General features: G+C 35.2%; 1 protein-coding gene across 12 annotated transcripts in view; it reads right to left on the reverse strand.

Moving 5' to 3' along the window:
- Positions 1–605: 605 nt before the first annotated feature.
- LOC6036934 (voltage-dependent calcium channel type A subunit alpha-1) overlaps positions 606–19513 on the reverse strand; it is a 176843-nt gene continuing 157935 nt past the window's right edge. For 8 of the 12 annotated variants that reach the window (XM_038264614.1, XM_038264621.1, XM_038264617.1 and 5 more), the window contains 5 exons: positions 18226–18389; positions 12717–12947; positions 12023–12177; positions 11587–11960; positions 606–5775 (listed from right to left, as the gene is read on the reverse strand). In XM_038264614.1, the coding sequence (XP_038120542.1) occupies positions 5598–5775; positions 11587–11960; positions 12023–12177; positions 12717–12947; positions 18226–18389 (1102 nt within the window). In that variant the 3' untranslated portion in view covers positions 606–5597. The remainder of the gene's footprint in view (positions 5776–11586; positions 11961–12022; positions 12178–12716; positions 12948–18225; positions 18390–19513) is intronic. The other 4 variants (XM_038264616.1, XM_038264622.1, XM_038264620.1 and 1 more) reach the window with 4 other exon arrangements.

The following is a 19513-nucleotide window of genomic DNA, read 5'->3' on the forward strand; positions in this document are numbered from 1 at the left end:
TCACGCACACATTCAAAAGAGCTGTCAAAATGTCAGAAAACACGTTGAACATCGGATGGTCAACGCGCTTTGCGCATCGAACGTTCATGATCGTTTATGACCATTCGATGTTCAAGATTTTGATACCAATGGTCAGTAAATTCGCATTGGCAGTTTTGCGTGTACCTTAGTACAGCAAAACACATTCCGAATATGTGTCTAGATTCACTCAAAATGATCACACCTTTTATGAATTTTCTGCATCTTCTTAAAACTGACATTCTAATAATTTTTTGAGCAAATCGTAGAGGTAAAGCAGATCTTTTAAAATTTTCAATTCTCTAAAGAAATTTGCATTCAAGAAAAATCTGTTTTGACAAAAATGAAGAAATTTGTTCACTTTAACACGAACTAATTATGATTGTGTGTAGGGTTAGGTTGTATAGGTTTGAAGTAAAGTTTTAAATTTATCGTCGGCTCGTTCAGTTCAATAGATTGTGAGAGTGATTTTACTGTAGGACTGTCATCAGTAGAAACGACAACTGAGTGGTTGTATGTTTAAAGCTTTCTGCTTTGGTTTATTTCTCGTTAAACTTTGTTGAACAAAATATTTAAAAATGCTTGCGTAATAGATGCCTAAGGGTTTCTTTTATTCCGTTTTACAATCTGCTTAAACTGGTATCCACTTTATATGTATGCTGTATTTCCACTACAATCCGTATCAGATCATAACCAACTACTGCTTTTTTTGGCAAACCGTATTATCATTTTTTTCCTTTTTGTAATAAACTCTGGCGTGATTAGGGCATTGGGGGGAACTGTTTGACAAAATCTGATTGAGGGTAAATTATTCGCTGCTTGACAAATATGAACCGTTTCAACATGATACTTGTCATGCTTCATTTGAAGTAACATTGAACGCGCGACGCGAAACCATCGTTTTTTATTATTATTTTGTTTTGCGCGAACATAACGAAATTTAGCTACAATCACAGCAATATGTGGAGTCGAAACTGAAAAATTTAGGCTAAAACGGAAAAGCTCAACATAATCACGCACCAAGCAATTCTGATTAACGACGACGCACTCTTCATCCATCGCGGGCTCACGCGGCTTAAAGTTGGTTTGCAAAAAAGGTTTAGTCCTCGGCTTACGTCAATTAGTTTTGCTTACTTTTTTGTTTTATTTTTTTTACGATTTATGTATCACAGAAAAATGTATGTACAGGTTTCGCTAGAGATTAAAAAGTACTTCTTACTCTACGGTAATAGAAATATTTCTCTTTTTCGGTTTTACTTTTTGGTTTTGCTATTATATAAATCGGGTTTAGTTTTTCTTGTTTAATCTTTTCATACGAATTTTACATGATTAATCAGCTTTTTTATTTCCTCTTAAGTTGAACACTAAATGCTACACCTCGTTTCGGTCCGTTTTCCATCTAACACGTCTACTAACAACTAGCTAAGATTGATGAACGATGATGATTCTATGTGGTCTCTTTTTTTTTTGTTCCGCAAATATGTTGGTTAGCTAATGCACACATAATGTTTGCGATGTCTTTTTTTTTTACTTTTTCTTCTATACAAACTCATCAGTCTCACATTGTGAGAAATGGATTACTTTCGCGCGGTTTGGTTGAACAACTTCGGTTCAGCGTCGTAGAATATTTATTCAAGTTTGATCAGATATTTCGGGGTTTTTGTTTTGCTTTGAAATAAAGTATTTTTGGTTTATTTGCTATCGTTTCTTGTTTTGTTCGGTTTTGCTAGTGTGATTTTCTTTTGGCAGTTTGGCAATTCAAGCATGTTTCAATGGTTATAGTTGGTTCCGATTCTGTGCATAAAAATACGAGTTTTGAACGTTGTTTCTTCGGAAACGTTCGCGATGGGTGAGGGAAATATATCGTTTTTTCTTCTTTTTCGAATTTGGGCAGAGTAGCAAAAAGGATTGAAAATGATGAAAGTGATGCAAAGTACGTTATGATTTGTTATCGAAATTCCTCACACTCTTAAGGTCAAAAGTTTGTGTTTTGTGGAAAACTGGATCTTGCTTTTTTTTAAAAAAGACATTACAGCATTTGTTTGTTTGTGTTTGTGGTCAATCCAATTTACGATACTTATTTAAAAAAAAATCACTTGAGGCATAAAATAACTCCTATGTTTGATTTGCTGTTCTTTTTAATTTCAAATTAAGATGCATTGACGCTAACCTCATCGATAATCGATAAGGATAATGGTTATTTTATCGGCGATATCCGACAGTAACCCATTACAAGTAAGTTTCTAAAATAAACCTCTATCATTTGCGTAAGCTTTTACTTATAAAGTAACAAATTTTACACACAATAACGTATTTTTTTACAATTCTTAAGCTATAATTTTTCATGGGTACTAATAAGGCGTTCAATTTCCCGGCGTTACAGAATTCCCGGGAAACGGGATTTTTTTCTAACAAATTTACCGAAAATCCTGAGAATTCTCGGGAAATTTAAAATTAATTGAAAGTTGTGATGATCCAGGTTCAGATTATCATTTTGCAACAAAATTCTTTTTGCCAGAACAAATCTACTTGGTTTGAACTCATTATTAAATAGATAAGCTTTGAATTTACCATGAAAGTCTGCTTTTTATTTGATACACCATTTTTATGGAATCACAACTCAAAGTTTTCAAATATTTGGAGCGAGTTATGAAATATGTTAGCATTTTTTGGGCACCTTCTTATGCAACGAATAATATTTTTTTAATGTTTTAGCTTAATTAATGACTTTGGCTAGAAGAATTTTCATGGCAATAAAAGTAGTTTTGATGTTTTTTTTTTTTATTTATTTAAACGTTTTATGCCCTTGGTAGCTTTATTATTATTTTTTAGTTTTCAACTGTAATTTCTCAAACACTTTTGAACAAATTAACCTTGTTCTTCTTGCACAAACCTCTTTTAGTAATTTAACGATACTAAGGCTATTTTTATCCAATTTGGTCATGGTAAACAAAAACGTAAATTTTGATCTTGGCAATTACGGAGTAGCTTAATTTGAAATGATATAACAACAATTTTTGTTTAAATTATAATAGTTTATTTTCATTCCATAATATCGTAATTTTTGTTGCCCAACAAATAAAAAAGATCTATTTCTAGTTGTGAATGCTTCAGAAATTAATATTATCTAAATAAAACCTTGTCATGAAATTTTCGCACGACCTTATAAGTTCAATAAGAGTTTTATATACCTTTCGCTTGAATTTCGGGAATTTACAAATTTCCCGGGAATCGAGATATAATTTTTTTTGGGAAATCCCGGGACAGGAAATTTGACCCTCTAGTTCTAACAACATTAGAATTTTAAATAAAAAATACACAATTTTTAGCAATATGCTGGATTTTTTCAAATTACGACGCTAAATATTCGTATCGATTTCGCGACATTAGCGTTTTGAATGTACTTTGGATAGTGAACATAAAACATATTGAAAATACAAGCCATGATTTCAACATTTGAATGAAAAAGTGTTTTTACACCAGTCCAGTTGTTATGCAATCATAAGTTTTTTCGCAAAAAAAAAAAACATTAAAAAAGTACTGTAAACTGGAAGCTTACGTAAATTCTAAATATTTTTAAAAATACTCAAACATGATTATTATGTTTCTCAACGCAGAGAAACACATTTCGAAACAGTTTCAGTTGTTAAGACTTCTATTTCCATTAAAATTTTGAAGTTTTTATGGGGTGTCGGCGACATAAACTTTGAAAAATATTTGCAAAGGCCTAATTTAAACGTTGAATTCAACTATTTATAAACTCAAATGTAGTTAAAATCCATACAAAATATCTTGTTTGTTGATATCCGAAGGAAATTACAATTTTTAAGTATTTTTAAGTATGTACTTAAAAAAATATAATTCCAATTATGCTTCTGCGTAAAGTTAGCAAAATATCTAAGAACTTAAAAAGATATTAGATTGTTTGCTAAGTCTGTTTGCGATCTTAAATTTGAAAATATAACATCAGAGAATTTGGAAATGTTAAAAAAAATGATTAAATGTGGTAAAATTCATGTAAGTTCATATTTTAAAAAGTCTTTAGAGCAAGCAACAAAAAAGGAATCCACATTCTCTTATGAAGTTTTTTATTATTTCAGGTTTTTTTTAAAATGCGGTGAATATTACTGAAATTACTGTGTTCTAAACTTTTTTTGTAATAATTGTTTTTTTTTTTAATTCAGTAAACGTGTCACATGATGGTACACAAATTAAAACATGATTGAAAATATCCCTATTTTTCATAAATTTAATATAATTCAAAAACCGCTCAGCAGGGTGCTCTTTTGTTTGTGTCATTGATATTCTGCAGCTGCAACAAGATCTACAAGCAAAGTGTCGTCCAAAATTTGATTGCGTGCCTGTGTGTGTGTGTGTTTGTGTATTGTGCATTGTATGGTCGCTACTCGTATTGCAAGTTGGTACTGGTGGTTTCTCCCTCTGTTAAATTTTCCTCTTAAATTTCCTAAGTCTGTTCAATAACTAATTCGAGCAAAAATCTTAAGTCGCCCATATAAATACGTTTTTTTTTCTTCTTTCATGTATAAAAAGTCTACTCGGTTTCGTGTTCATTCAAACTGTTCAGTTTCCACTCTAGCTAGTCTAGTTTATTTTTCTGTGAATAAAAATCACCAGAATAAATCAACACTGCATCTTTTTGGCAACCTTTCTCGTATTGCAACGAGAAAGTTGAAAATTATAACAATCTAACTATGAACCTAGGCAATGTAAATCGTCCCTGCTTCCTCAAATATGCATCGGCGGTGTTCTAAGTTCGTTCTAGAATTCCTCAAAAAAGTTTCTACCTGTTTTTTAGTTTTCCCCTTCATTTCTGGTGTATCTACAAACGCTCGCTGTTTCTGTCAGTAGTTGCCCAATTGTGTTATTATTATTTTTTTGGTTGAAATTCAGTCTTGTTTTATCTATATTTTTGTTTGTTTGATAAGTTTTCAGTTAAAGTGTGCTGATGAGCGGATTAAGTGCGGTGGAAAAGCAACCCTGCTGAACAGTTTAGGATTTCAACTTTCAGAGTGTGAGAAAATATTCGGTAAGATTGGGTGATGCAAGTTGGTTTGAGTATTTTTTTTTCCTTGAAAAACTTTATGTTTACTATTTACAATTGCGCCCGTTCGACTCATCATTGTGGTAAATACTTGGAAAGTTAGTAACTATACAAAGGATCTCCTCTATTTTACTATTCAACGTTCGCGCGTTAGTTTAGGTTTACCGTCGATTTCAGTAGAATTGTTTGTTTGTGTTCGAGTGTCTAGTTATGTTTTTCTTATCTGTTCTCATTTTTTGTGTGGCTTTAAAGGCAGGTTCTGTTTGTTCATTTTCTCGGCAACGATTTTCTGTTCTAGTAATCTGGCTTTTTTGTTTGCATGTCCTCGAAAGGAAATTAGTTTAATCTGGCAACTCGCTATTCGCTCCTAACTAAGGCCTTACGCACGAGAAAATGCAGGAAATCTTATACTTTTTTTTTGTTCTAGTTAATCTCGGGTTCAAACCATGGCAGATTAAACCCAGATTTGCTCGCGGTGGTGCTTTCGCTGTTCGCACTGGCGACGTCTCACCCTGTGCTAGCACCAGTCTTCGTCGTCCGAGTCCGAGTGCCGGGACGAGTGGAGCCCGATGGCGCTGCCGCCTCCACCCCCTTTGGGTTTGTACCCGTTCAGGATGGGCGACGGGAGTACGCGACCTCCAGAACGGCCCATTGCCAGCGCTTGCTCGTAGGACAGGGGCACGTGGTGTTCCATGCTGTGGGGGAGAAGGAAGAAAGGGAAAAAAGATTAGAAAGTGTGTACACCTGAATTTATCAAAAAATAAATTTGAGGAAAAAGGTATTTTACAAAACATTGTCCACCTTGAGTGACTTTGGATCAATATGATTTTGAATATTTATAAATTATATCAAAAACAATTTAAGGAAGCTTGATTTTTATTTGAATTTTTATACTACAAAATTAATACAATAGATAGTTTTTTTTACATACGTTTTCTCATCAAAATTCTCCCAACACAACAACTTTCTAAAGCCAACATGCCTAAATTTTTTTTTATGATTCAATATAAATAATTAACAAATAATTCATTTCAAAATGTTGAAAATGTGAGTGATTTTCGAAGTTTTTTCAAACCGCCATTTTGGTATTTTTTTTTATTTGCATAAAAGTTTATCCAAACATAAAAAAAATCATGGTAATATTAAATCTGGGAAGGGGTACATCTTTTATGTCACAAAAAATGTGTAATTTTACCTCTGAAAATGTGTAATACAACCAGTTTTCTGTTGTAATGTCGCGTTTTCAGTCTAAATTGAGGTAAAATTACATCATAAAAGATGTTATATTCAACCTTCCAAAATTACAGCTTCCACACTTACAAAACATTGCATGCACTAACTTCGTCAAAAATGCCATTTTGCATTTATTTTTTTAGCGATTTTGCGGGCTAGTGATACAGAATTGCCATTGGAAAATTCGAAAATCTGTATCTTAAGATGGTTATTTCTGATCGATTTGGTATCTTTGGCAAAGTTGGAAGTTATTTTGAGGAAAAAAATCCGTTTTTGTGCACACTATTATAAATATTATTTGGTATTTCATTGTTTTTAATTGTTTTCCGAATATGCATCCTATAAATATTTTAGAATCAAGCCCTATATTTTTAAATTTTGATTTGCAAAAAAAAAAGATTTTTTTTTCTAAAATAATGACACTAAAATGTTTAAAACATGGCAATGGCAAACACACATTACTGCCCAAAAACCATAAAAAATGATTAAATAGCTTGTATTTCCGTAATACTTCATCAATTTCAACTCTCTCAGTAGCATTCTTTTCGCCTTTTTTCATAGCTTTTGCGAAATTACTTTTTAACAATTTGTTCTCAACCTTCTTTTGGACAGGTACCTATTCGTTGAGATCAACCTGCTGGTACCCCTTAGTATTTATGACCGATTCTTCGGCTCCTTTAAAAAAAAACTAACTTAATCTACCAATGTGGTTGGAGCCTTCCTCACTCATTACCAACAATGGCTGTACATAAATTTCATATCTCGAGACAGGGTTGACAGATCTTCAATGTTTTAGACTAGTTGGAAAGGTCTTTTGATAACCTAACCAACGATGGGTCGGGTGGTGGATCCGGACATAGTTTACATACATTTAAGTGAGATCCGAATATATGTGAAAACACATTTTTATACATAACTTTTGAACTACTTATCGAAACTTCAATCTGTATTAAACTCGATCTATGGGATCCTAAACCAAGTCGAATGCAACAGGTTCGGGTCAAATCGGTTCAGCCAGTGCCGAGAAACATGAGCTAGTTTGTTGGTCACATACATACATACACACACACATACACACAGACATTTGTTCAGTTTTCGATTATGAGTCGATATGTATACATGAAGGTGGGTCTACGAAATTTTTATACAAAGTTCATTTTTAGAGCACGATTATAGCCTTACCTCAGTGAGGAAGGCAAAATCACAGGTTTTTTTCAGCGTTTTGGCTGTAGTGGCAATATAAAAGAAGAAAACCCCCCGAAAGGAGCAGATTTATGTAAAAACTCCTCTCCCGTTCAATGGCTTGCAGACCATATTTGGTCAATATTCTTGGCTTTTAAGGTAAGAAAACGCATTTAAAGCACATTGCAATTATTGAATCATAATAAAAATGAAATCTTTCATATTAAAAATCACATTGAAAATTGAAAAATGTGACATTTTGGTGTAGCTTCGCTAAGAATCGGTCTTATAATGGAATTTTTTGTCACTAAATTTTTTCAACATTCTAAATTTCAGAATATTTAAAATTAGAAATTTAAAAATTTGAACAGTTTAAATTTGTTTCAATGATCTGTTACCGTAAAACGGGTTGACATTGATAGAATTTATTTAAAAAAAAAACTAACTTAATCCACCTATGTGGTTGGAGCCTTCCTCACTCATTACCAACAATGGCTGTACACAAATTTCATCTATTTTTTAGATCCGGAATAAAAAAGTAAACCAATATCACTTAAGGGGCCATATCTCGAGACAGGGTTGCCAGATCCTCAATGTTGTGGACTAACCAACGATGGGTCGGATGGTTGATCCAAACATAGTTTACATACATTTAAGTGAGATCCGGCTTACAAAAAATACACCAATATCACTTAAGGGGCCATATCTCGAGACAGGGTTGCCAGATCTTCAATGTGTTGGACTCATTGGAAAGGTCTTTTGATAACCTAACCAACGATGGGTCGGATGGTTGATCCAAACATAGTTTACATACATTTAAGTGAGATCCGGATATATGTGAAAACACATTTTTATACATAACTTTTGAACTACTTATTGAAACTTCAATCTGTATAAAACTCGATCTATGGGACCCTAAACCAAGTCGAATGCAACAGGTTTGGGTCAAATCGGTTCGGCCAGTGCCGAGAAACATGAGCTAGTTTGTTGGTCACATACATACATACACACACACATACACACACACATACACACACACATACACACACACATACACACACACATACACACAGACATTTGTTCAGTTTTCGATTCTGAGTCGATATGTATACATGAAGGTGGGTCTTTGAGCTTTTAATAGAAAGTTCATTTTCAGAGCAGGATTATAGCCTTACCTCAGTGAGGAAGGCAAAAGTTGAACCGCTAAGGCTATTTTCAGTTTTAATTCACTATAAAACCAACTTTAACGGTGCACATCAACCAGAGCTTTTGCACCCAGATTTTTGTTACAGACATTTTAGTATCTTCAAAACTACGGGTACTATCGAAATATTTTTTTATTCATCCCCTAAAGTACTGTCCACCAAGTAATTTACAGCAATGTTTCATTAATTTTACAGTCCCGTAGTTGCAGGGTTGGGTTCGTAAGTTTGACAATTTTGGTATAAGAAGACAACAACTTCCTTCGTTGCTGTGCACCCTTAAAGATTTCATTTCATTAGAAATTCGAACGGAAATGCCAATAAATTTAAAGGTTTTCTACCCATTTTTTTCGTTTCCATTGCAAAGACTTTGTGATTTTTATAAACTTATTTTTTTAAATGTGTTGTAGTACTGGACTTGAAATGCTAACTTATGATCAAAAGTGTTTGACAGACGAGTTTTTGTGGCATTGCAATGTATTTTTGAAAAAGATTTTTTTTAACTGTCAAAAACACATTTTAATACAGTAGCAAATCCTATTTAGATTTCAGGTTTAAAATTGACATCAATTAAGAAGCCTTATTACCCAGAAACAAAATCTTATTCATAGCAACAGATAAACAACTATTTGATGGATATTAGGGTGGGTACGTTTTTTAAAAAGTTCTCGGATCAAGTTTTAGTATGGTTCCCCTTGTAGGGCATGCCCATAGGGACTTTCATGCCAAATATTAGCTCATTTGGTTGTAAACTGGCTGCGCGCATCAGGGTTAAAGTTTACATGGGAATTACTATGGGAAATTGGAACTTTTTGTTCAAACGCTCCTACAGGTCTGGAAAAATCGCGCGCCAACTTCTGGTATAGTCAGGCTTATGGGGAATGGTCTAGACCTGGCGCATCGGCAAACAATCTAGGGACAACGAATCCATATGCTCTCTTCGGGAAAAGTGTTCTCCAAACCATTCCCCATAAGCCTGACTATACCAGAAGTTGGCGCGCGATTTTCCCAGACCTGTAGGAGCGTTTGAACAAAAAGTTCCAATTTCCCATAGTAATTCCCATATAAACTTTAACCCTGATGCGCGCAGCCAGTTTACAACCAAATGAGCTAATATTTGGCATGAAAGTCCCTATGGGCATGCCCTACAAGGGGAACCATACTAAAACTTGATCCGAGAACTTTTTGAAAAACGTACCCACCCTAATGGATATATACATGAGCGACTTTTCTTAAGAAATGTCACATAAAATCAAAAAACTATTTTCAAATTCCCCAAAAATAATCTTTCAATCCCCTACGAAATATTTCGGTATACCCTTCTTTCATGTTGCCAAATATCAAACTTGCTGATTTTTTTCTTTTAATGTTCTCCCAAAATACACCGCGTATTAGAAAATCATAAAAATAACTTTATGATTGTAGTTTTTTTCATTGGGATGTAGAGGGTTAAACTGCAAATCAATATTTAAAATATTTTTTTTTTCAAAATTTTAAACTCGGGATTTAACACCACCCTTGTTGTGATTGTAATTTTATTTGGCTGCGATATCCTGTTAGGTCAGGCACAAACAGGAAATTAACTTGACATAAACAGGTTAAATTTTTCGACTATTTAAAATAGTGCAATGAACACTCGTTTTTGTATTTCAGCTGAGATACTGTTCTACAAATTTGTCTTAGATTTATTATTTCGTTTATATGAAAAAGGAAACGACGAAATAAAAGACTTAAAAAAATTAAAGTTCTCTTAGTGTAAACCGAACAACACCTTAGTTTTAAATACCGATGTCTCAGAAACATATGAACCGACATACGTAGAATTATGTCATCCTTTCGATTTATTTTATCTGAAATTCTTTGTAAACATTTGAAAACAATGAGCCTTTTCAACATATATTTAGGCTAAGGTGTTTTAAAAATTAAATTAGCTTGCAAATTATTTACTTTGTTTATGATAGGTGACAGAATACATCAATCGTCTTCACCACGGCCACCTGATTTTGACATTCTACTTTCGGTCGTTTAACACACAAACGAATGATTGCTATGCAAAGTCACTCAAACAGTCATTGACCTCCCTCTAGAAAAAAAAACATTCGCTCAGAGAACGGTCATTTGACATTCTACCGCGATTCCGATCATCTCTCCCGTGATCGCATTAATATGAATTCTGTCACCACGCAACAAACACAAGGAAGAGAGAGACGAAAACGAGAGAAAGAGAAAGAGCACGCTGTCTCGTTCGGGCGGCTGCTTGAGTGGTTCTCATTTTTCGTTTGTTTCGTCTTTGTGTTTATGTTCACCGACTTTTTACGAGCTATCGCGATTTCGCGATAACATAAAGTTTGGTTAAAATTTGATTATGGGTCGATAAATTTGATTATGGGTCGATAGCTGGGACCGTGGTGTAGGGGTAAGCGTGATTGCCTCTCACCCAGTCGGCCTGGGTTCGATCCCAGAAGGTCCCGGTGGCAAATTTTGAGACGAGATTTGTCTGATCACGCCTTCCGTCGGACGGGAAGTAAATGTTGGCCCCGGACTAACCTAAAAAGGTTAGGTCGTAAGCTCAGTCCAGGTGTAGGAGTCGTCTCCCTGGGTCCTGCCTCGGTGGAGTCACTGGTAGGCAGTTGGACTAACCATCCAAAGGTCATCGGTTCGAATCCCGGGGTGGATGGAAGCTAAGGTGAAAAAAGAGGTTTGCAATTGCCTCAACAATCAAGCCTTCGGACACCTAGTTTCGAGTAGGAATCTCGTAATCGAGAACGCCAAGGCAATGCTGTAGAGCGAATAATTTGAATTTGATTTGATGAATTAAAAAGTTCATTCCCCAAATGATTTTATAGCTTTCCTCAGTGAAGACGACAAAACATGTTTTCTCTTACTCACCGCTCATACTCCCGCTCGAACTCGCGCTCAATCTCCCGCTCGCGCTCGTACAGCTCGCGCTCCCGATCGCGAAACTCGTAGTGCAGCGACGGCGGCGGCGTCGGCGTCGCATGGGGCGCCCCAACGACACTACCCCCGCCACCGTACGCATCCGTAATGCGTTCGCTGCGACTGCTCCGGTAGCGTTCCCGGTCCCGCTCGCGGTCCCTCTCCCTGTAGTACAGATCCCGGTGCTGGTGCTGGTGATGGTGATGATGCTCCCGAGGGCCTCCGCCGCCGTGCAGGTGGTGATGCTGGTGGTGCTCGCGCAGGAACTCCCGCGACGGTGGCAACGAGTGAACACTGTGCGGCGTCGTGTGGGCCGAGTGAAGCGTCTGAAGGGTGGGATTGTTAGTATTTGGGGGATTGAGGGGTTAGGAGGCTGGGGGATACTTACGTGGGTGGGGCTAGCGTTCAGCTTGGGGAAGTTGATGTTGGTCTGCTGCAGCTGGAGCGTCGACGGTTTACACGGGGTCGGTGGCAAACGGCGACCCTGGCCTTGGCGACGGGTTACCAACACCGGGTAGCTGTGCTGGACGTGACCTGGTGGACCTAGACGTCAGGTGTGCCGACGATAAAGCGCATACAAAGGAATGGAAACAAAGTGAATGAGATTGTGTGGTTGTGAGTCGACCTTGGATCACGCGGCTTAAAACGAACACACACACACAGTGAACGGTATAGCTTGTTCAGACACAGAGTCCGTGTAGAATCAGACAGTTACAATGTTTCTGATGGTGGGTTTGTACACAACAGTACAGAGTAGTGTGATTATGTGTTACACTTTTTGGGGAAGTCATGCGATGTACGGCTGAACGAGATGATCGCGAGGAACCGAAGAATACACGAAACGAGACGATAACCATAGGACAACCATAGGATAGAGTGGGAAACGAAAGGTAAACATTGAGATGAACATTGATGAGTTGAGAGGAAATGAGTCGAAAGTTGATGTACAAAACACAGAAAAAGGGTTCATGTCAAGTGTCAGCTATAGAAGAGGGGGTGTAAGAGTGTATTTTGCTAGAGAGGTAGACAGAGGCACTTGAAGAAGTAGGCAAGTAGTGTACAGAAAGTAAGATGTCCAGTACCCATTCCATTCCTATACTTCCGCCGCGTGTGATCCCGGTCCCGCAGCTCTTGGAGCAGGCTGGCAGGACTCGGCGATCGGGACCGCTCGCAGAGGATCGTCGTGTCGTACGGTTGGTGGGCCGGATGGTTTTTGGGACGTTCTTTTTTACTACGATGTTGGGCACTACTATGTACACCGAAACGACTGGGTGATGGCGAACGGGCAGGGCTAGTTGACGCTGACCAGGAACCTAGAGATTTGGAGAGTAGAACACGAATAATAGAGAGAACAACAACAACAACATAGGGGAAGGTGGGTTCAGGGAACTGCAGCAGGCGCGCGCGGCCTCAGGAAAGACGGACAGACACAGAGAAAGTCACAGAGGGCGGGACACGGACAGGTACAGAGAGCGGGCAATAGCAAACATCGGGGACTGCAGCCGCACGCGCATTCAAGTCGAACATTTTTTTTCTGGACCTAGTTTTCCTAACCTAGAAACGCACACGTGAACACGCATTGTCAAAGCAAAACTGGTCACTAGCTAGTAGAGAAAAGGCAACGCGTTAGCTGACTGGTAGCCTAGTCTGCAAATAGATATGTATGCTAAGGGGAAAGACAGAGAGTCAACAGAGTAAGACATGGGATTCGTACTACATAGCTTCTTAAAGAACATTTTTTTTTCTCAAACTAACGATTTTTTTCTTGTATGTGAAGCGAAAAAAAAAATATAATAAGTAAATATTCAGAATTTGAATTAAACATCTTTTTTTTATTTTCGCGGATCAGCAATCAAATATTTTTTAGAATTCTAATATTGACCTCTTTCAACCAGATAAGAGCATATCGACGTCGTCGTGCTATCTTGTCGCACCCGCCATTTCAGCGTTTCGAGAAAAATGCGTTTTAATGTTTGACCTTGAATAAACAAAAACGAAAGCACGCAATGTAAACAATAACAAACACGTTTGGATTGGTTGACCATTATGTGCATTGTCCCGAAGTTTGGTTGAAGTTGGTTGCTGTAGTCTCGAGTTATAATCACAAATGTTTACGGTAGTCTAACTTGTACGTGCGTCAAACGCGTTCTGACCTGAAATCCCTTTGGCCAGTTGTCGCACTTACATCAATTTTCAGGGAGTGACAAGATAGCACGACAAGATTGAAACTTCTTTCATATGAAAAGTGACAACAATGCACGAATTTTTTTTTTTTGGTTTTCATTGAATATATCAGGATTGAAATCGAATTTTGGGGATCTGTGAAAGTCAAAAGGTGAGGCATTGTGAGCTGCACAAAATGGCGTTCTTAACTCAATTTGGCACAAAATGCATTTACGACAAGTTAGCACGACAGCGACATTAAAAATTTTCTCACATTTTGACAAATTTATGTTTATGTTTAATGATTGCTTCAAAGAGTTTTGATTTAACAATTGCAGTTGTGTTTTTATTATAATCAATGTGGCTTTTTTCGACTGTGTTTATTAATTTGAGATGGATTTTCGGCTTGCAGTCGTTGAAAGTAGCTCAAACACTTATTTGTGTACTTTATCCAACGTTTCGATTTTTATTAAATCATCTTCAGGGAAATTTTTGGATAAAGTACACAAATAAGTGTTTGAGCTACTTTCAAAGACTGCAAGCCGAAAATCCATCTCAAAAAAAAAAGTTTTTATTATTTTTTTTATGCTTTTCAAGCATAAAATCATACAATTAACTCGATACTAATAGTTGGTGATAAACTATACTTCAATTTAAAGAAGAACAGCAGTTTTTAAATTAAAAGCTTAAAATTAATTAACAATGTTTTTTTTTTTGTTCGGTGCTCTGCTTGGATTGAAAATGAACCACAGTTTTTAATACAATGTGATTTAATTTATATAAGTCTTCTATAAATAAATTAATTTAATTTTTATTGGTACATGACATGACTATACTGCCCATGATCGCATAAATGTCCCATATGCATTTTCGTCACTTTTGAGTTATTGATGCAGTTTGGTTCAAAATTGTGTGCTCTTTCAAAAGAGCCTATAACATCCAGTACTTTGTTCTAGAAATCAGGAGGAAATCCATTTTTTTCGTGAAAACTTAATACGTAGCCTTATGTGTGGGACAAACTTGTTTAGCGTTTTTCTCAGCTTGCTGTTTTTGCATATGGGACCTTTATGCGAACATGGGCAGTATAGAAGCTTCAAAAATTTCTTTGAAAATGTTAAAAAAATTAAGAAGCGACAACAAATAAAATGATACAAGAGGGACCATCCATAAACCACGTGGACGCTTTAAGGGGGGGGGGGGGGGGTTGGTGATTTTCCACGATCCATACCAAAAAAGTAAATTATTTGTATGGAACGTGGTTTGTGGATGGTCCCAAAGTAGTAAAATGTTAAGTAAATTTTCATTTTCATGTTTTATACAAACATATTTTACAAATTATCTTTAAGTTACTACCGCCAACTACGAAAAATCCGCACTACAGTCTGAATAGATACTGGAGATTACAGAGCAATACATTTGGAAATCTGTGTACTAATTGTTTTGTTCTGTTCCTGTTTTAACCGAAGTCAATCAAAATATTACGCAAAATAATTGCATCCATAGCGGTTTTAACCCGTTTCATTTGTCTTGATTTGTCCCAGATGCCGGTGTTCGATGGAAAATAATTTAATATGATTTTTTTTCCAAATTTAAAATCATAAATATATGTAAATATAATACTTTGTCTATTAAAAATATAGAAAATTTAATTGAAAATATTTGAAGCACTAGGCATTTTGCGGATTTGTAAACTAAAATTTTAACAATTTTGCCTAATAAGCTAAATTAATGCTGATATATGCCGAATACAAATTTAATTTTTTTAAATTCTTATCGATTACAAAATATGACATTTTTTATCTATTTCCACAACCAAATTTGAATTTTCAGACCAAAATATGTTTTTTTTTCAATTTCGGGAAATCCCAGGACAAAATATAAAAATTCCCGGGATTCAATAACAATCAATAAAAAAATATAATGGTGTACTTGAAATGAAAAAAGGTATTTAATTTATTTTATTTTTTATGAAAGAACATATTGTTTTCGAAATGTTGATAAAACTGATTGTTTCATAACCGAGGGTGCATTTTATTGTAAAATTTACTTTAATAACAAACTCCCAAATTATCACCGTTTCAAGATGAAGTCTTAAAACAATCGAGCCAACAATTGTTTGAGTTGACACAATCGAATTTGTTAAAATTTTGGCGGAAATTAAGCATGCCGTCAAAAGCCGTTTCTTTATTTACAGATATTAAATAAAAGTGATACATTTTCATCTTAAAAAACTAGAATCATCAATAACAATTCAGGCTGGAAATAAATAAAAAATTTCATCAAGTAAGAAGAGGTTTGAAGTCTACAAAACAATTAAAAATAATATTTTTTTATATTTTTTTTAATTTTTGTTATAGTCAAGTCAATACAAATTTCAAAAATCTTTTTTTTTTGTTTTTAATAAAAGTTATTGTTTGCAATTGTAGGAATATGAACAATGATTGTACTAAATTGAGTGCTCTAAGTGTTGTAACTTGAAAAAAATCTTACTCTTCAAGATTGCTAATAAAGAAATAAACGAAATGATTTTTTATATGTTTTGTAAACTTGATTTTAGTCCATTCCACAAAACTTCTTAATGAAAAATGAGAAAAAAATTAGTTAAATAAATATTTTTGAAGTCCTAACAAGTTTGCTAACTGAGCTTTTTGTCGAATCCTTGTTTTTTAGCTTGTTTATTTTTTTTGTGTTGACCAAGTTCAGTATTTAGCTTGTGGAGCATGGTTTTTAAAAATAGTACGATATTTGTTGGTTTCAAAATACGTTCATTTTGAATTTATTTCTTACAGGTCACGCCTCATCAGAAAGTCAAACAGTATGAGATTCAGAAAGTAATGATGTTTATGCAAGTATACGCTTTTTCGCTTCACACACCGCTGACTGAATTTTGAGAATGATTAAAATTTTTTTGTGTATGCAGTTCTAAAATATTTCACGAATTGTTCTATTATTTTCCAGAAATTGGTAAGAATTCCATAACCGCTAGAGATTCTAATTTTTCAAACCAATAAAACTACAGTAAACCTGAAAAGGAACTAAACTGAAGAAACCATAAGGGGTGGGTTGAATTAAAAAACGCACACACACTTTCTTAGTTTTTGTTTATCAGCGGGTTCAGCACAAAGGTGTCAACACTGCCCTAGGAGGACTCCTAAAAGGACTAATCAGCGCAGTCAGGAATCGAAATGGGTAGGACTACCGGGGGGGAAAACCAACCGTAAGCAACTCTAGGAGGAGCTAAAACTAACAGGAAAAAGTGGGTGGAAAACTATGTGAGGTTGAAACACAGACTGTGGTTGAAACTCCAACCGCTCTACAGTGTAAAAGCTACGCTACAGTGGTGGTGCTTGGCTGCTGCTCAAGTCAAGCTTACGGTGCTAAAAGTGTGGTGCTACAGTGGCATTCACTAGTGTGTGTTTTAAACTAGGTGTTAAAATTTTGCAGGATAGGTGTAAGTATGCACACGGAGAAGAGACTATTATTTCATCATTCTATACTGCAAATAATATTGATAAAAACGTAAATCAGTTTTAAGTTATTTGAAAAATAGTTTCAAATATTCAAATAAAATCAGTTATGAAGAAAAAAAAATCTCTTATAAATTTCTTTTTGATTCACTAACTGTTTTATCACAAAACAAAATACATATTTTTTTGAATAATTTGGTAAGGTTATGAAACGTAAACATTGCTAAAGTTTTAATTTTTTGAGAACTAATTGTTTTAATCCTTCAAAATGATTGGTCAACCAAGTGTGAAGTGAATTTTCTAAGTGATATCAGTGTAAGTGTGTGTTTGTGGTTTGCACTAGCTAGTAGTAAAAATAAAAGTGTCTTCTATACGTTTTTGTGGTCAACTAGCCTAGGTGGACTGCTATGAGGACAGTAATGTGTGTTAACCTAGCTATTGTAGCATATTATTTAAAAAATGTTCGATGTGTTTTATAACTAGAAGAAAAAGGAATTATTGAGGTTTTATACATTCAAATAAAAATTCATATCCCTTGCACTGGTTCTGGCTTCGTCGCTGTGGTGTTGTTGTATCGTGAATTTTTTTTTTCGTTGGATTAATTCGATGATTTGGAATTAAATTTTTGTTTCGAAAAAAGCAATCTACTACAAAAATAAGAACTACTAAAAAGCACATTTCACAGAGGAAAGATATCCAATAATTTCAAGATAAACTCAAAGGCCTTGTTGATATTTCTAATAATGGCAGCAAAACTAAAATCGACGGCTTTGGACCGAATTCGAAGCAAACACAAATCATAATCAGATAACACCAATTTCTAAAAGTTTTCACCATCAGGATATTCGATTAAAATATATTGCACAACATCAACACCAACATCGAAAACCACGTTCTGCTTGGAGCTTAGCCAAACTGTGGTCGTTGGACTTGGAGAGAGTATGAATTTTCCATGAAATACCTCGATTGTGCCTGTGGGCGTAGCCGTAGTGATGCCTACCCCGTCTCTGGTCTTCCTTCTGGATTTCGACCACGTTCGAAACCGTGTCCGAAAAGCCGATATCGTGGTGCGGGGGGTGCTGCCGGCGGCGCGGGCTTGGCGTTCTCACCAGCGGGGACTCCCTTCTGTGGTTGGAATGGGAGTGGAGAGAAAAATAGATTCATATTTATGAATAATTGTAAATATAATTGTGGATATTATCATATTCAAAGAAATAAAGACAAATTAGGCTCAGTGTGCCACGCGGAAGAACCCCCTGAATGCCAGCAAAACTCTTTATTATATTGCAAAATTGCAATTTTCACATTCTGATCATTGTTTTTTTTTTTTCATTTCAGAGATATTGTTAGAAAAATTACAGTCCTTTCAATCATTTATATCCAAGGTTATTAACGGTTAGGCGGATATTTTTATGTTTCAACTGAAATGTTTTAGTAGTGATTGATTTTTAAAATTTCATTACATTTAGGCAGAGGGGGTAATACGCACACCAAACAAAATACACTCCGTGCTTTTCTCATTATTGGCTAAAATTTTAGGGAAAAAATCATGGACAAATTGCAGATAACACATCCTAGAAGCTTCTTTATAAACTTTTTTAGTTATTTTTTCCAATTTTAATAAAAAAAAAACAAAATTCGGCACACTCTAAAAAAATCAAATTTTGCCCACATTGCTCAAAGGTTAAACATCCCTTGGACATCTAGATATTTTCAGTTTCTTTATTCAAAATTTTGACTGTTATTTTATTTATTTTTTTACCGGCAGAACTCAAGTTTATGTAAATAAAAATTGCTTTAAATACAATTTAAATTGGTTTAGATGGCAATAAAAAAAATATTTGTGTGTAAAAATTCAATAATTTAATGTAAAATTATTTTTTAGGGCGACTTAACCTAAAATTTACTGAAAATATATCAAACAAGCCATAAAATTTTCCATAAGCACTGCGGCTATAAGTTACCCAGGAATTAAAATGATAACTTTTTATAGCAGCTTATTTTAAAAGCACAATTGGTCAGATTTTGGAGTTGAAACATGCAAAAGTGACCGCAAAACCTGTGGGTTTTTGGTCGCAAAAATTTTTCAACTTCATTTTTCGATGTCAAATCAAATTTGCAATCAAAGAGTACTTTTGTGAAATTTTGATAAAGTGCACCGTTTTTAAGTTAAATCCATTTTTAGGTGACTTTTTTGAAAATAGTTGCAGTTTTCCTTTTTTTTATTAATGCACATGTTTGCCTACTTC

This window comes from Culex quinquefasciatus, chromosome 3 (assembly GCF_015732765.1).
Source record: "Culex quinquefasciatus strain JHB chromosome 3, VPISU_Cqui_1.0_pri_paternal, whole genome shotgun sequence".
In the NCBI taxonomy this organism is placed as follows: Eukaryota; Metazoa; Arthropoda; class Insecta; order Diptera; family Culicidae; genus Culex; species Culex quinquefasciatus.